The 15,246-nt window shown below is 41.5% G+C and overlaps 1 protein-coding gene across 1 annotated transcript; it reads left to right on the top strand.

Annotated features, from left to right (window-relative positions):
- Positions 1-3,096: 3,096 nt before the first annotated feature.
- Positions 3,097-11,145, top strand: LOC118431734 (cartilage matrix protein-like). The gene is made up of 4 exons (XM_035843028.1): positions 3,097-3,437; positions 10,160-10,189; positions 10,744-11,072; positions 11,125-11,145. Exons 1-4 carry the CDS (start codon positions 3,341-3,343, stop codon positions 11,143-11,145), a joined length of 477 nt encoding a protein of 158 aa, XP_035698921.1. The 5' UTR covers positions 3,097-3,340.
- Positions 11,146-15,246: the final 4,101 nt, after the last annotated feature.

Raw genomic sequence — 15,246 nt, 5'->3', positions numbered from 1 at the left:
ACTGCATGTATGCGGGTATGGTTTTGATGCTGGTGGGAACTTTTCGGTAGCCGGGGATGTAGGGCGCTGTATCTCGTGAACGGATGGTGCGAGCACGACGATTTTTGGTACGTGGGTTGGGGGTGGTAGCCTGACACTCAGGTGTGATTTTGGGCCTCCTGGCGCTTGACCTTGGCATTGAAGGTGGCATTTTTGGTGTTTTTGGGGCACTTTTGGCGCTGTGTGTCCGGAACGATACGCGCGATTGCGACGATTTTTGGTGCATGGGTGGGGGGTTGTTGCCTGTTGCCTAGGATTGACTTTGGGCCTTGTCGCGTTTGAACTTGACCCGGCAGGTCGAATTTTGTGTCCGGGAGGGGTGTTTCCGGAGTTATATCTTCTGAACGGCTGGTGCTGGCGCGATGATATTTGGCACATGTGTCGGCGGTGGCTGAATAATGCTCAATTTTGATTTTGGCGCCCTTGGTGCTTGAACTTGACATTTTAGGTTACCTTTTGTGCGGGCACGGGGCGTGCGCTGTATCTCCGGAACGCAAGGTGCCATTGTGTTGCCATTTGGTACGTGAGTTGTTTGTGGTGTCCTGGTGGTCAGGTTTGATTTTGGGCCTCCTAGTGCTTGAACTTGATACTGTATAGGTTGACCCTGTTTTAGTGTGGTTGGGGCATCCTCCCAATATCTGCTTGGTTTTAAAAACAGATTATGGTTGGGTGTAGAACCATCATCTGGCCTGGGCCACCTTCAATGTATCAGGTTACTTAGTGGCACTGACAGTTTGCCAGATGACAGGAGTGTGCCAGATTATATATCTGTTGGTCAGGTATAATTGGAGTTTGCTTATTACTCTTTGTGGTGTTTCTAGAGCTGTATAGTACTGAGTTTTAAGTTCCGGTACAAGTTCCTTTACCCTGTTGGCAATCATGGTTGAACTTGAACTTAAACAGAAGAAGATGCAATTTTCTAACGTGGAGGAGAACTGTATAGAGTGTGGGCATAAGAGAAAGGTATGTGTATGATTTGTCCTGTGTTTCTTTTTGTTTCTTTGGTAATGCCATTTCCATACTGTATACAGGTAATTTGTTGTTTTGGGCTAGTCATATTCGCTTGGTTTTTGGGCCTGCTTAATCTATGGTACAGGCAGGGTTAAGTGGTGGAGGCTTAGCTTTGTTCTGTTTTGAATTCAGTATCGTTTGTTGCATTTTGTCGCGGCAAATATATGATGAAATTCCCCTTCTAAGCAACTGCTCATTGGTTTGCGGGGATGTTTGCTGGGTGTTTGCTCTGACTACAACAGCTTCTGAACTTTTCAAAGCTTCCATTGCCAGCAGCTTGCCATCTATAAATGGGATTGACAAGGACATTTTTCATAGTAAATTGTGCTGTTAAATTTGGCTTAGATACTACAGGAGATTTAGGTTTGGGTTGGATGGATTGAATGAAAATATCATACCACCCTGGGGACTAACTGTTGCTGCTGCATGGGGGCTACCACTATTCATATTGTCTAATGTCTATGGAACTACAGATAAAAGTATCATTGGTCAAATTATGCGAGTAACATTCCGATGTCAAGTGAATAACACCCCAGAAATAAATCTTTAATGAATATCATTGGAAGAACACAAACCAAGGAGACTTAGCAGCTGCATTAGGTCAGTACATTGAAATAGGAAGATATTAGTATATCATGTGACAGAGTAACTACATGTGCATGGGCCATCTGAGACAAAAAAAGGTAGCGTCTCAACAACTTCAAAGTACTGTGGTTGGTTACATACTTAAGAAATCCAAAATAAGTAATGTTCATCCATGTCCAAACTTACAAATTCAGAAAATGGAATTTCAGAGTCAGACTTTTGCATGGTGCACAACCAACACGGTAAAAAGCTCATTTTTCCAACCACGTACCACAGACAAAAAGGCAAAAATACACAATAGGTCTACAGAAACCCAATACATTTCATGCAGGCCTGAGGTCTACGAACTCTTGTTTAAATGGTAGAAATCCGTGGAAATCCTTTGCATGGTGGATTCACGATGTAATCGCATTGATCCTTTCATTTCGTTCACTCATTCATTCATCAATTTTCATCCTTTATTCCTGTATGATTGGACACGAAAGTAAACGTAGTAAAATACATTACATTTAACCATTAGGCCCTACAACAAAAGATGATATATTATTACGCATGAACAAAAGATTACATAAAAATGTTGGATTTATACTACAGCGTTGAACTTTAAACAAGGTCTCTATCTTCTTCCTCTTCTTCTTGGCTTATCTTCCTCGACAACGATCAATAATGGTATAGTCCACTCTGACTGTATGCCCTGTGAATGTCAACTATTTATTCAACAATAGGTCTTACAGCTCAAAAGCTTAATCGTTACTGTCGCCCTTTCATACAATGTTGTTAACAGATTGACTTGAGCGCTTAAATCACACCATATCTGGTTTATCAACGTTTGCGAAAAAAGGCACATTTTGTCTTCCTACAGTGTGTCTAAAAAATACACTTATCGAAAAAATGAAGGATATAACTGGATATCAAATACCCAACTCATTGTAAAATTTACCTATTGTTGCACGGATTCATTCATTTAAAATTTAGACACTTTGGAAGTAGAAAAAGCTGTTTTAAAATGTACAATTACGATCAGGTACTTCTGTTTTTTTGCCATTCACTTTGCAGGTTATGACACGGATAGCCAAGTGGACTGATATATCATCTGGACTAATGGTGGTATCTCACTGCACTTGGGGTACCGGTGCGGTACTGCATGGTTCGTTCACTAATGTGTTATTTTCGCCGATTTGTATGATTTATATATTGCGTCTTGCGTAAAAGCATGACTTAGAAGACAACACAATACGCAAGACGTAAGAAAATCCGTTCTTAACCTCTGAAATTCTTTGTAATATTACAAACCCCGCATTGTCGCACTGGTGGCGGCCCCAAGTGCAATGAGATGTCACCTTAACGGGGTAATTGACGAAAATGATTGATGCAAAATTGTGCACAATTTGCTCGGCTCTGGCGCGCCTTGGATAACGTCATTGCTTTAACGTGTGTGACACAGTATTGGTAACGCCTAACATCTGTGGGACCCTTTGTTCACAATTCAGTCGAGTTTTGACAAGCGCGAAGCAGGATTCATGTTGGATTCTTTTTATCTCGGATTTTTAAAATTCTTCTTGACTTTGTAATTAGCAATCGCGAGAGCTATAAGGCAGCATTCAGTTTGGATTCGTATCACGGATTTTCCCCCTCAAACTTTGGGCCTTAGAAATCGGGAGACATTTGCGATTCCTCGGGAGGGAATCGGGCACAAGTCGGCTACATGTCGTACCAGGAGGAGAGGATGGGTACTTCAGTGCGTTTGGTGAAATTTCTTTCTTTTCTTCTTGCTGCTTTGTCAACCACCCATTTGAACACAGGTGAGTGATCGCCAAAGTGCTAGTAGTATGTAGTTTCTTGCTATATATTTTGAGCTCCACGGGATACTAATCCCTCGTTGTTATAGTTGTGCCTTTTTTGTCTGACTGGCTTCAGTAAGACTTGGAAGCTGGCCAGCGATCACCGATCGTGTGATGTTTCACTCGCTGTTTGAGGTGCGCTTATCTCCAAAATCCCTCTCCCCACAAAAAGACTACAATTTTGAGCAAAATTGCTTGCCTTATAATACTCCCTTTCCACTAGGACGGCGCTCTCGCCGCGCTCTCTCTGTGACCTAGAATTTGACATATCGCTCAACGAATTGTATAGAAAAGAAACGAATCTTTTTATATTTCAGCCATACATAGTATGGTGAAATATATTGTATTCGTAATGTTTCTTTCTTTCTTTCTTTCTCCTGTCAAATCTTCAAAGTGATTCATCTCCGCCGTTCCTGGACCGAATGACCTGAAATTTGGCACAAGGGTAGAGTGAGCCAATACCAAAATGTGTTTTTTTAATTTTTTTCATATCTGCTCCTTAAATGATTTTATTAAGGTTTTATTGCAACTTTTGGACCAAAACTGTATAATTTGGCCCCCTGTACCATGGTATTACATCCAAATGACCTGAAATTTGGGACAGAGGTGCCCTAGATACTTATTCAAAGGATCCATGTATAATATTTGGTATAAATCACTTCAAAATGGCTCCTTAAGGAGGTTTTTGTGGGAGAGTTTTGGATATGTGAGATTGAAGTGCCGAGGTCAACGACCTCTAGGTCATTCTGGTGTGTCAGGGCCACAGGTGTGCCAGGTAGATCCAATTATCTACCTACCTACCTAGTCCATAGACATCCAGGTGGTTGGGGGACAAGGTAAATCCAATTAATGACCAGCCAATGAGCAAGCTCGTTTTGCTGGAAGAGTCCATTGTTGGACAGGGGGTGTTTTTAAAAATTTACTTTTAGACTTTGGTGATAATGCCAATGTTTTTTTAGCGGAAGTGTTTTTGCACTGAACCACTTGACATAAGTAAGACTACTACTGGGACAGTCCATTTTTGCACATAGGGGGGATTTTTAAAAAATTCAGTTTTGGACATGGGTGATGATTCCGAATTCCATTTGTTGAATGGAATTTGACCCGCACCTGAAGACTGCACATGAGGAGGATTTGGCAGCCAATTAGCAAGCCTGGTGTTATCTGGAAGAGTCCATTCATGCACGGGGGACTTTTTTAAAATTCAGTTTTGGACTGGGTTGCTTATTATACAAAAGGCCATGTACTGTGAGTATTTCTGGACTATTGTGCAATTGTAAACAGGGTGTGCTGGGAGATACCATTCTTCGACGAAGGGGGTATTCTTTTAAATTCATTTTGTGGACTTTGTTGATTATGTCGATGTCCTATTTTAGCTGATTTATTTTTGGATCGCTCCAATTTACATAGGGGTATAACAGGAAGAGTCGATTCTTGCACAGAGGTTTTTTTTTTCATTTTTGGTTTTGGACGGCTGATGATTCAAAATTCCATTACTTAGCGGAAGTGTTTTTGAAGTCGTCTATTTTAACTTTCTACATGGGGTGCACTAGAATAGTCCATTCTTGAAGGAGGTTTTGTAAGATTCATTTTTGCTCATAAGTGTGATTAGTAGTTAGAAGTCATTTTAAGCAGAAGTGTTCCATTTTTGCACATGGGTGATTTTGGAACAGTCTATTCTTACATGAGGAGGGAGATGGCTGAAATATGCTGTATTTGCTCTCAAGCAAATGTCGGCCTTTCTAGTTACACTTGTGTTTGTTATCTTCTCAGTCACACTTTTACTTTTGTATGATATAACCAGTTTGAAAGCGAAGGTTACACATATCCTATTTAGGTCGCAGTGAGAGCGCAGCGCGATCACCGTGTAGTGGAGGGGGGGGGGGGGGGGGGTAACAAACTACGTCCTGGACGGTTCTACACGATTTCATAGCTTAAATGTTGAAGTTTTTATTCAGGCTCAAGAGGGATTTATCTCCTTGCTAAAACTGCTTAAGCTATAGAAATAATACAGGGCGACATCATACACTGAACGAAATTCAATACTCTTACCACATTGGCAATACAATTTTCCCTGGTATTCATGACAAAATGTGCCCTGCAATTGGTAAGAAAATACCAACATCTTATTAGGTAGTATAGAAGAGTGGCTGAGGAGTTTTGGTTGTGTGCACAGAAACACAGGGTGTGAAATACCGTTCATTTCATTCCCATACGTATTATTTATAAACAGAAATGGCGTGGAGACTTAGTAACTCCCCAAGCCGAGGTTATGCTCCGGCTGTTTTTGTAACGTTTTTTTATTCGTTTTTGTCTGGCTTTCTATTTTATATTTTATCTTGTATACTAGTCAAAACCTAGAATAAAAAACCTAAAAAAAAACAGCCAGAGCCAAACCTCTGCTTGGAGAGTAGTAGAGTAATATAGGTGACCTTTTCCTTTTAAGGAAGTCGTTGTTACATGTTTGGCAGATCACATCTATGTGACTAACGCATAATGCGATCGTTGACATTCACTCAGTTATGTGCTTTAACGAACTGAAAGAAATCAATTGGCGCCATTTATTTTTGGCGGGAACGATGTTCATTGGGCGGGTTAGTTTACGGGGAGTGGGGAGGGGTGTATGAGAGCCCTGGTGAACTAACGTACAAATTTCCGAAATTTTTTAAACACCAAAATGTGGGAGACCAATGACTAAGTTAGATTCAGCATAATTTTGAATGGATCGTTTCTAGATTTTCGATGTTGTGTATGCAATACAAAACAGTGGTTTAAATCTTGAAAATGATATAAGAAAACACGAAAACAAAATGACATTAGTGATTTGACGAATATTTCAGCACATTCATTTTCATTGCACCACACCAGTCAAATTTGCGCACTGGGTGAGATACCAACTACTACACTGAAGGTGCAAGAGTCGTAGAGTCCTTTCAGCCGTTTATTTAATTTGCACATGCTTCGTTGACATATAATACTGTCGCCATTAAGAGTAGCCTCCTTCGCAGACTTCTTGAGTGACTGCGTTTTTTTTGGGGGGGAAGCCCCGATTTGCTATTTTCAACATGCGCTAAATTTCTTTGTCTATGACGGGAAAGGGAGTATTGTTTTCCTGTCCTAGAGAACCTTAGCCCATGTTGGAAATAGCGAACCAGCGCTCTCCAAATTTAATATAAACGCCGCCGCTCTAGAAGTCTGCGAAGGTGGCTTAATTACATATACAGACGACCTTTACCTTTGAAGCAGTCGTTGTTTTCGAATCTATGTCACTGATAATATCTGTGTCACTAACGTACGAGTCATTGTGATCGATGGTGTTCAGCCATTTATGCCTTCAAATGAGCCGGAAGAAATCAGTTGGCGCTGTTTATTTTGGCGGGAAGAATATGAGTCATAAATCTTTTTATTACGATTTTTTTTGCTAGTTTTTCGTGTTATAACTTTACTTTACATACATTTATGGAGTGTGTTTCAAGCTATTCTACTCTGCCTACAACTCTTTCCCCCAAGAAGGTATAGACAAAGCCTATGATCATTTCATAAATTCATACAGTAGACAGAATATGTCACTTTCAAAGGTCAACATACAGCGTGTTCCTTGGGGGCAAATATAACCTGCTGTCTGGGGTAGAAGAGAGCGATGCTTTGTTAAGTAGAATGAGCGAGGTATCCTCTTATTATTAGTAATTGCTGATCTATCAAGTGGCCATTTGTATATCTTTTATCTATCTATCTCTCTCCCTCTCTCACACACACACACGTATACACCCGCGAGCACGCGCACTGCACGCACATACTCACACACACGTACACGCACACACAACCGCGTGCACACACCCGCACACGCACACACACACGCACATACACACACACACACACACACACACAGACACACACCCGCAACCGCACACACACACACACACACACACACATACACACATACACACACACACGCACACACATTTACAAACGTGCACACACGCGTGCACACACGCACACACACAGGCTCTGTCTCTCTCTTCTGTCTATGTCCCTCCATCCCTATATCCTCTCGCACGACCTATTTGACCGCGCCCGTAATTGTATTAGCACGCTTTATCGACATTGTGGTGTTTCTTTGAGTAGTTGATAGGGGATAAAGAGGTGTGTCGGGTTCGAATCCGAGATGATGCACTTTTCTTTTGATACTGCGGAATATTTGTAATTAAAGCGTTGCTTTACATAGGTTTTTGCTTCTTTTCATCCCCCCCTAAAAGTTATAAAACGCTCGGATATGGTCCACGATACGGGGACTGCTCTCCAGGCAGAGGTTAGGTTCCGGCTGTTTTTGGACGTTTTTGTCTTGCTTTTTATTTTGTATTGAAATTTTGATGTCTTTTGGTCTGAACACATCAAGATTTAAGTACAAAATAAAAAGCCTGATGAAAACGACTATGAATGCCAAAAAATAGCCGGAGTCCAACTTCTGCTTGGAGAGTAATGGGGACGACCATTCGAATAAATAGACGAAAGTTTACGACATGGAAAATTTCGTTGCCGCCCCAGTGAAAAAGGCGGGTATAATGACGTAGAAAAGATGAATCAGTACCTGTGAACGATGAGTAGTATGTTAAACTATCTGTAGTCACACCCAAGTCAGAGAGCCATTTTAATGGAATACCAGGTCAAGCATAATGACCGATTTTGTTGTTGAATACTTCTGTAAATGGTAAACGAGCTTCAAACATCGTTGGTTCAGACAACAAAAGAAAACAACAAAGACAGTGTTTGGCTGAAAACCCAGTGGTTCTTGGTTCGAATCCGTTGGTATGGCACCGCGTATTGCCCTTGGGTACTTAACGTTTATTTCCTTATCTTTGCTCAGTTAGTTCCTAGTTTAGGGCCGTATCTTTGACGAGAAGAACGACCGAGGTATTCAAAATGTCAACATGATTGAAAAAGTTCTGTTAGCTCTCAAGTGGCCCTTTGTATACCTTCTCCCCCCTCTCTCTTTCTCTCCTTACACACACACACACACACACATGTACACACACACACACACACACACACACACACACACACACACACACACACACACACACACATTGATCGTAAACAATTAAATTAAAGGATTATTGCAGTGTACAACCTATGACTATATGAAATGGAGGTCCCATATACGCATTTGAGGAGAGCCACACCTCGCTTACACGTATCACTCCCTGCTATTGTAATCTATCAACTGAACATCCGGGTCCTGGTGGGTAAGGCGCTGATGACGTCATGGCAATGAAATCTTCCCCCAGATAGTACACATACATGGACTCTAATGACCTGTTAAACTATTGTGAATTGGGTGTGCACAATGTTAAAATTTCTAAGTTGTTACTCAGCTCAGCTCAGACATTGTCTCCCATGTTAATCACTAAAAATTGATTGGTCTATTGATTGTTGAATATTAATTTCTTTGTCATTATGACCATCCCGGTTGTAAACAATAATTATGTATGTTCAAAGCATAAACGTTACGTTGATTTAGTAGTATATGATATTTGCGTTGACCTCTGACCACCACTTTGTTCCTGTGTTGTAATTTTTTTGGTAAAACTAAATTACGTACATGTGTTGCTTATTCTAGTTTCCCCAGTTGACGTATTTTGTTCATTGATAATAATTTCGAGGACTTTGAAAGGAAGGAAGGAAGACAGAGTAGTGGTTTACATGTGTATCACTATTTGATAATCTAATTAACCAGAACTAAAAAGGCTACTAAGAGAGGCAATGACATTAGCCCAGGGGCAAAAGTAATATAAAAAGATAACAATGCCTTGACATGCAAATGTTTATATCTTACCTTCAAACATTCAAGATCCTTGTATTCTCATAGTATTTTTTTTATAAACGTTGACTTTATATCACTTTTTTATGTTAAAGGAACACATAACGCCAGAAAGGGTATGGTTTGTCATTATATGATGTATCAATGTATACATTATCAGAACACGTTTTGTAGAGTTTCATTTGTGGTAAAGTATAGTACGCGACGTGTTTGTACACAATTCATAACACACACTAAACCCATACAGACCCTACACATGTATTTCCTATACGCATATACACTGCCTTTATGGAGAATATTTTTGACATAAATGAGGGACAATAAGAACACCAGGAGGGGCAATTCTTCATAAAACATTTAAGAACACGTAACAAGAGTTTTCCTTATCGTCACTGAAATAAATTTGTAGCCTACCTTTCGTCAGGCGGTGTAAGGTACAGTGTATTCAGCCATGGGCTAAGATTGATTAATATAATTAGGGAGAACTTGGGGAGTTGAACACTGAATGCTTTTTGATGCGCAAGGTTCTAATGATATTTGTGTGTGGTGGAATATTGATTTATTTTCAAAAATGTGATGCTATATGAATTCTTTACTTTATAGAATTCATATAAACCAAAAAGAACTTTGTTCTGGATTTAGGGCTCCTTTATGGGAAGTTATAAGTTCATAAGTTTATCGTGACTTATACTTCATACGTCATAGCCTATACGTCATGATCTAGAATGATCTTAAGAGCGTGGTACACAGTCACCCACTGAATATCATAATGTGGTCATGGCGATGTAAAACTCTGTGTTTCCTTGTATTAATTCCTGTCTAATTACATAAATACTAATCATCTTTCATCACTTTTTGTTTTCAGTCGTTGGACAGCAGACGCCGTCTCCAACAGGTAACGGAATTTAGATTCACCTACCGCAATTTTTGTCATGGTATGTCGGAGTGTAGAATGGTAAATATAGGATCATCCACAAAGATAAGATTGGTGTTGTATCACTCAAAACCATAAAAACAATAATGTGGACATTTAACATTCAATACCTGTAAATTGATAAAGAATTGATTTTATGACATTTCTGACTTTTAATTTGCATGAAGATGACTAGTATTTATACCTAGTTGACCTACGTAACCAATGACGAATGGATGTAAATGAATCATTCCGATAAAAGGGATCGAAAATCACATTTCTAAGTTTAAGTTAGGTCTAAAATACATTCCAACAATGATTTCTATTAGGTTGGTATAACATAGGATTTAAAAAAAAGTCTTATTCATAACCAGTGTTTCTTATATGCTTACGTTTCGATGCCTGTCAGACATCTTCTATCTCTCGTACTGCATCTCGCCGCCAAATGAAGCCGATGTAGGTGGCGCTTTTGCGGCTAGAACACAGTCCTAAACGTGGCTAAGTTTGACCAATACATCTCGCGTCTGCTGTTTCAGGTCAATGCGCCCAGCCGGTAGACCTTGTCTTCCTGGTAGACAGCTCGGAAAGCGTGAGGGCTGGTGGCTTCGAGACGTCGAAGGACTTCGTCATCGAAGTGACCAGCAACTTCGAGTTCGCGCAAGACGCCACGAGGGTCGGAGTGGTCACCTTCAGCGACAGTGGCGCGGAAGTGACCCATGTTCGCCTCAACGAGTTCGACAACAGGAACGATTTCGACACGGCCGTGAGGAACATCGACTACGACAGAGGCAGAACGTATACAGGAGAAGCTCTGGACTACGTTCGCACCAACTCCTTCACCCAAGCCAACGGCGCTAGAGACAACGTTCTTCCGATTCTGGTCGTCCTCACGGACGATGTCCCCCATGATGAAGTAGCAGCTCCAGCAGAGCGACTGAGGCAACAAGGTGTAACCGTGTTTGCGATTGGCGTTGGGCACCGTTTGGACATCACCGACCAAACCCTGTTGGACATTGCAGGCGACCAGGACAGGGTATTTAGGGTGGATGATTACGGGGCTCTCGCGGAAGCCATAAACGATCACGCGCAACGAATTGGACAGTCTATCTGCGACAGTAAGTTTGATTTCTCCGTTTGGTTTTCAAAGGACTAGGCTTTCAATGTAGTCTCCAGGTGTTTGAAAGATTGTCGAAATTGACCATATACGTCAGAGGAGTAAGCCGGCTATGCAAACAAATTTTTCCTAGGTTGAAAAATGTACTCCAATGGTCGGCTTACTGGCCTCTGGCATATTATTCCCTGTATGTTTCTGCCAATTTCTACTTTATTTTGCATTAACATACAAGGGGCTGGTAAAGGCTAACGTTTCTCACTTCATTTATCTGTATACAGTACGTATACGTAGCCGATTTTTATTTTCATCAAATATGTCGCCCTTTGTACTGAACCAGTCTCTTTGTGCCCATTTCTACTATCTCTTAGTAACCTACGGGAACCTGGTAAAGGCTAACCTTTCTCCCTTCATTTGTCTGTATACAGTAGTCGACAATATATTTTGATTTATCAAATTTATCGAACATTGAACTGAATCAAATGCATTATGCACCCTTAATGCAGGTAGTGACTTGTGCGACCCCTCCCCGTGCGATGCCATGGCCACTTGCACTGTCCTCGGCCGAACATTCCAGTGCGCCTGCGTCACCGGGTTCGTAGGAGACGGTCTGACTTGTCGAGGTGAGTCGCAATGTTGAACCTACCTGTGATTGTTTCATCATATAAGCTGCATAATAAGGAAAACAAGAACTAAACTACCTCCCCGTAGTAGCCTCTTTCACGGTTTCCCCGCCATGTTTGATTTATGTGCAGTTCTACCAACTCCGACCTGCCACTTTCTGAAGCTGAGGTTATCTTCTATCACTTTTGACCCACCTTCCGGTTATTGCAAATGTTCCTAGCATTCAAATTCAGATAGCGGACAGATCCAAACGTGACAAAGACACCATAAAGAAGAGACTACAAAACCTCCGTTTCATGGAGGTAACAATCTGTGATATCTATATATTGGAACTAAATTTAGTTTATCCAGGAATACACGCAATACATTTTCCTTGGCTTAACATGTCAAGTCATAAATTTCGTCCAATGCCAGGCGCACAGCAAACATAAGCTTTAACGTAATCAAATGTACATTTTTTGATCGTTCTAGTTGTCACATGCCCCATCCGGGCGGGTCCAACAGACGGCACTGTAGATCCAACCGGTGCCAACACTTACCAGGACGTGGTACAGTTTGACTGTAACCAGGGATACCAACTCGTCGGTGACTCCTCAGCTACCTGTCAAGCCGACGGCAAATGGAGCCACCCCGTACCTACATGTCAAGGTAGAGTTAAGATTCCATAAGATTTTTCCAACACACACACACACACTTACACACACACACACACACACACACACACACACACACACACACGAATGAATGAAGACCTTCATTGCACAAACATTATATACCCACTGGACTAAGTGCAGGTCGTAACAAAATAATAGTTGACAGATACATGGAACATTTACAATGTTAACCAACACAAGATTCATATTCTATTATGTGAATTCGACTTGATTCTTCTCGCTTGTTTATGATACTGAAAATGTGGATATGTTTGTCTAATCAATGTAAGGATACTGAAAATGTATATATGTTTGTCTAATCAATATAAGAAATACGTTTTCTTAAACCATTAAACATTGACAGGCAAAGTGTAGGCGCGTAAAACACATTTAATCGATGAATTGAACTTTATAGACTGATAGAATGTGTTTTACGTGCCTACACTTTAGCGGGGAGACGTTGATGATAAGAATGATTGCCACTGTCAATGTTTAATGGTTTATGAAAACCGACGTCTACTACTCACTCAATGTGTTTTAGTACTGTATCAGATATTTGAACTTAGTATATTTCACCATTACAGCCGTACCATGTCCGGCGTTGACGGCCCCAACTAACGGAGCGCTGAATCCTCCCGGACCGGCATACTCCTACCCGAACCAGGTTACAATCACCTGTAACTCGGGATACCAACTGAACGGAGTCTCTCCTCTGACATGCCAAGCTGACGGAACATGGAGCAACCCTGTCCCAACATGCGAACGTAAGATGAGTTCTATAATAAACGATACAACCGTGGGGCCGCGTAGCACAGTGGTAGTGTATTCGGCCCGTGATCGAGAGGTCGCCGGTTCGAATCCGCCTACCGTGTTGCCGGTCTTGTGCCCTTGGGAAAGGCACTTTACACGACTTTCCTCACTTTACTCAAGTGAAAAATGAGTCGTCCCTCGGATAGGACGTTAAATGGAGGTCCCGTGTATGGGGAGAGCCATACCCCATGCACGTTAAAGAACCCCCACACGTGCGATGGTGCGGTGTGCGTTGGTGCAAATCCTTATGTCGGGAGTTGGTGATTCACTTCAAATCACCCAGATGGAGGCCTGGCGAACCTCTGTCTCGTATCAGCCACATGGTGAATTACATCATTCACCCGGACGGGAGACCTGGCGCATCCCCGTCTTGTAATTAGCCAGCGAAAGGGTATGTCACCCCGCAAGGGGCGGTATAACCCCGTCGTGTGTAGACATGTGCGAACATGTCTACATTTGATCACGTCGACCGATGATGATGATGATGATGACAACCGATTTATAGTAAAATATGTTTTTACACGCTGACATTTAAGTGAAGACAAGGATAATCCTTTTATAATGTCTTTGGTGAAGAGAAGTCTATCATAAGAGGTCTATCATAAGGACGATGGCCGCTGTCAACGTCTAATATCGGACTTCGATAGTAGACACGTAAATGACCAGCATCGGACGTCACTCAATGTATGTTGGATTTCTGAACATGTCTGAACAATTTCACAATTACAGCAATACCATGCCCGGCGTTGACGGCCCCAACTAACGGAGCGCTGAGTCCTACCGGATCATACTCTTACCCGGACCAGGTTACAGTCACCTGTAACTCGGGATACCAATTGAACGGAGTCTCTCCTGTGACGTGCCAAGCTGACGGAACATGGAACAACCCTGTTGGAACATGCGAACGTAAGATGCGTTTGACAATTATTGTTACTAGCCATTCGTAGTGCGCTATTTCCATGAACTTAATTCATTGTTAAATGCATGTTTCGAGCAAAATTAATTTTAGCAAAGGTCGTCAAAGTTTTTTCTAACATGAGTCATTCAGAGGTTCTACTTGAGCAAAGGTCAATATATCGTTGAGGGTTTCTGATCAAGAGTACGTGTTTATTAATCATTTCAGGCATACAATGTCCCGTGTTGACGGCCTCAACTAACGGAGCGCGGGCACCACCAACCGGTTCAAACTTGTACCAGGACAGGATCACGTTCACCTGTAACTCTGGATACGTATTGAACGGCGACTCTCCTCTGACATGCCAAGCTGACGGAACATGGAGCAACCCTGTTCCAACATGCACACGTAAGATGGGTTACAAGTTCCTAAGCAAGAAATATCCATCGTCGAGTTTTATCTTTAGAATAGAAAACAGTTATAGGAAATGTAGTATTACAGCATAGTTGCTTCACTTCTGCATTAAAACAACACTACACAGGAATAAATCAAAATGTTGTTGACAATTTCAGCCAGAGGATGTCCACCGTTGACAGCACCAACTAACGGAGCGCTGAGTCCCAACGGACCTTACGCCTACCCGAACCAGGTTACTGTCACCTGTAACTCGGGATACCAACTGAACGGAGTCTCTCCTGTGACGTGCCAAGCTGACGGAACATGGAGCAATCCTGTTGGAACATGCGAACGTAAGATGAGGCTGATAATGATTGATATCACCAATTCCTAGCGTACAATTTGACATGAACTCATTATTACTAGCATCTCCCAATAATCTCTAAGTAATTAATAATTTGAAAACAAAGTTCTCAATTTGAGTATTTCCTCTCAGGAAATTTTCTTTCTATTTATAAAAGAAAGCCTTTGCAAATCTGTTTTCCACATA

The sequence above is a fragment of the Branchiostoma floridae genome, chromosome 2 (genome assembly GCF_000003815.2).
Source record: "Branchiostoma floridae strain S238N-H82 chromosome 2, Bfl_VNyyK, whole genome shotgun sequence".
Classification (NCBI taxonomy): Eukaryota; Metazoa; Chordata; class Leptocardii; order Amphioxiformes; family Branchiostomatidae; genus Branchiostoma; species Branchiostoma floridae.
The sequence above is the reverse complement of the archived record's forward strand: the minus strand, read 5'-3'. Positions and strand labels throughout refer to the sequence as shown.

Bases quoted from the DNA above. Each gene is read 5' to 3' on its own strand.
- LOC118431734 (XM_035843028.1), top strand. From the start codon at position 3,341: ATGTCGTACCAGGAGGAGAGGATGGGTACTTCAGTGCGTTTGGTGAAA. The intron at 10,190-10,743 runs GTAACGGAATTT...CTGCTGTTTCAG, and splicing joins GCAGACGCCGTCTCCAACAG to GTCAATGCGCCCAGCCGGTA. The intron at 11,073-11,124 runs GTTCTTCCGATT...ATGATGAAGTAG, and splicing joins CCAACGGCGCTAGAGACAAC to CAGCTCCAGCAGAGCGACTG.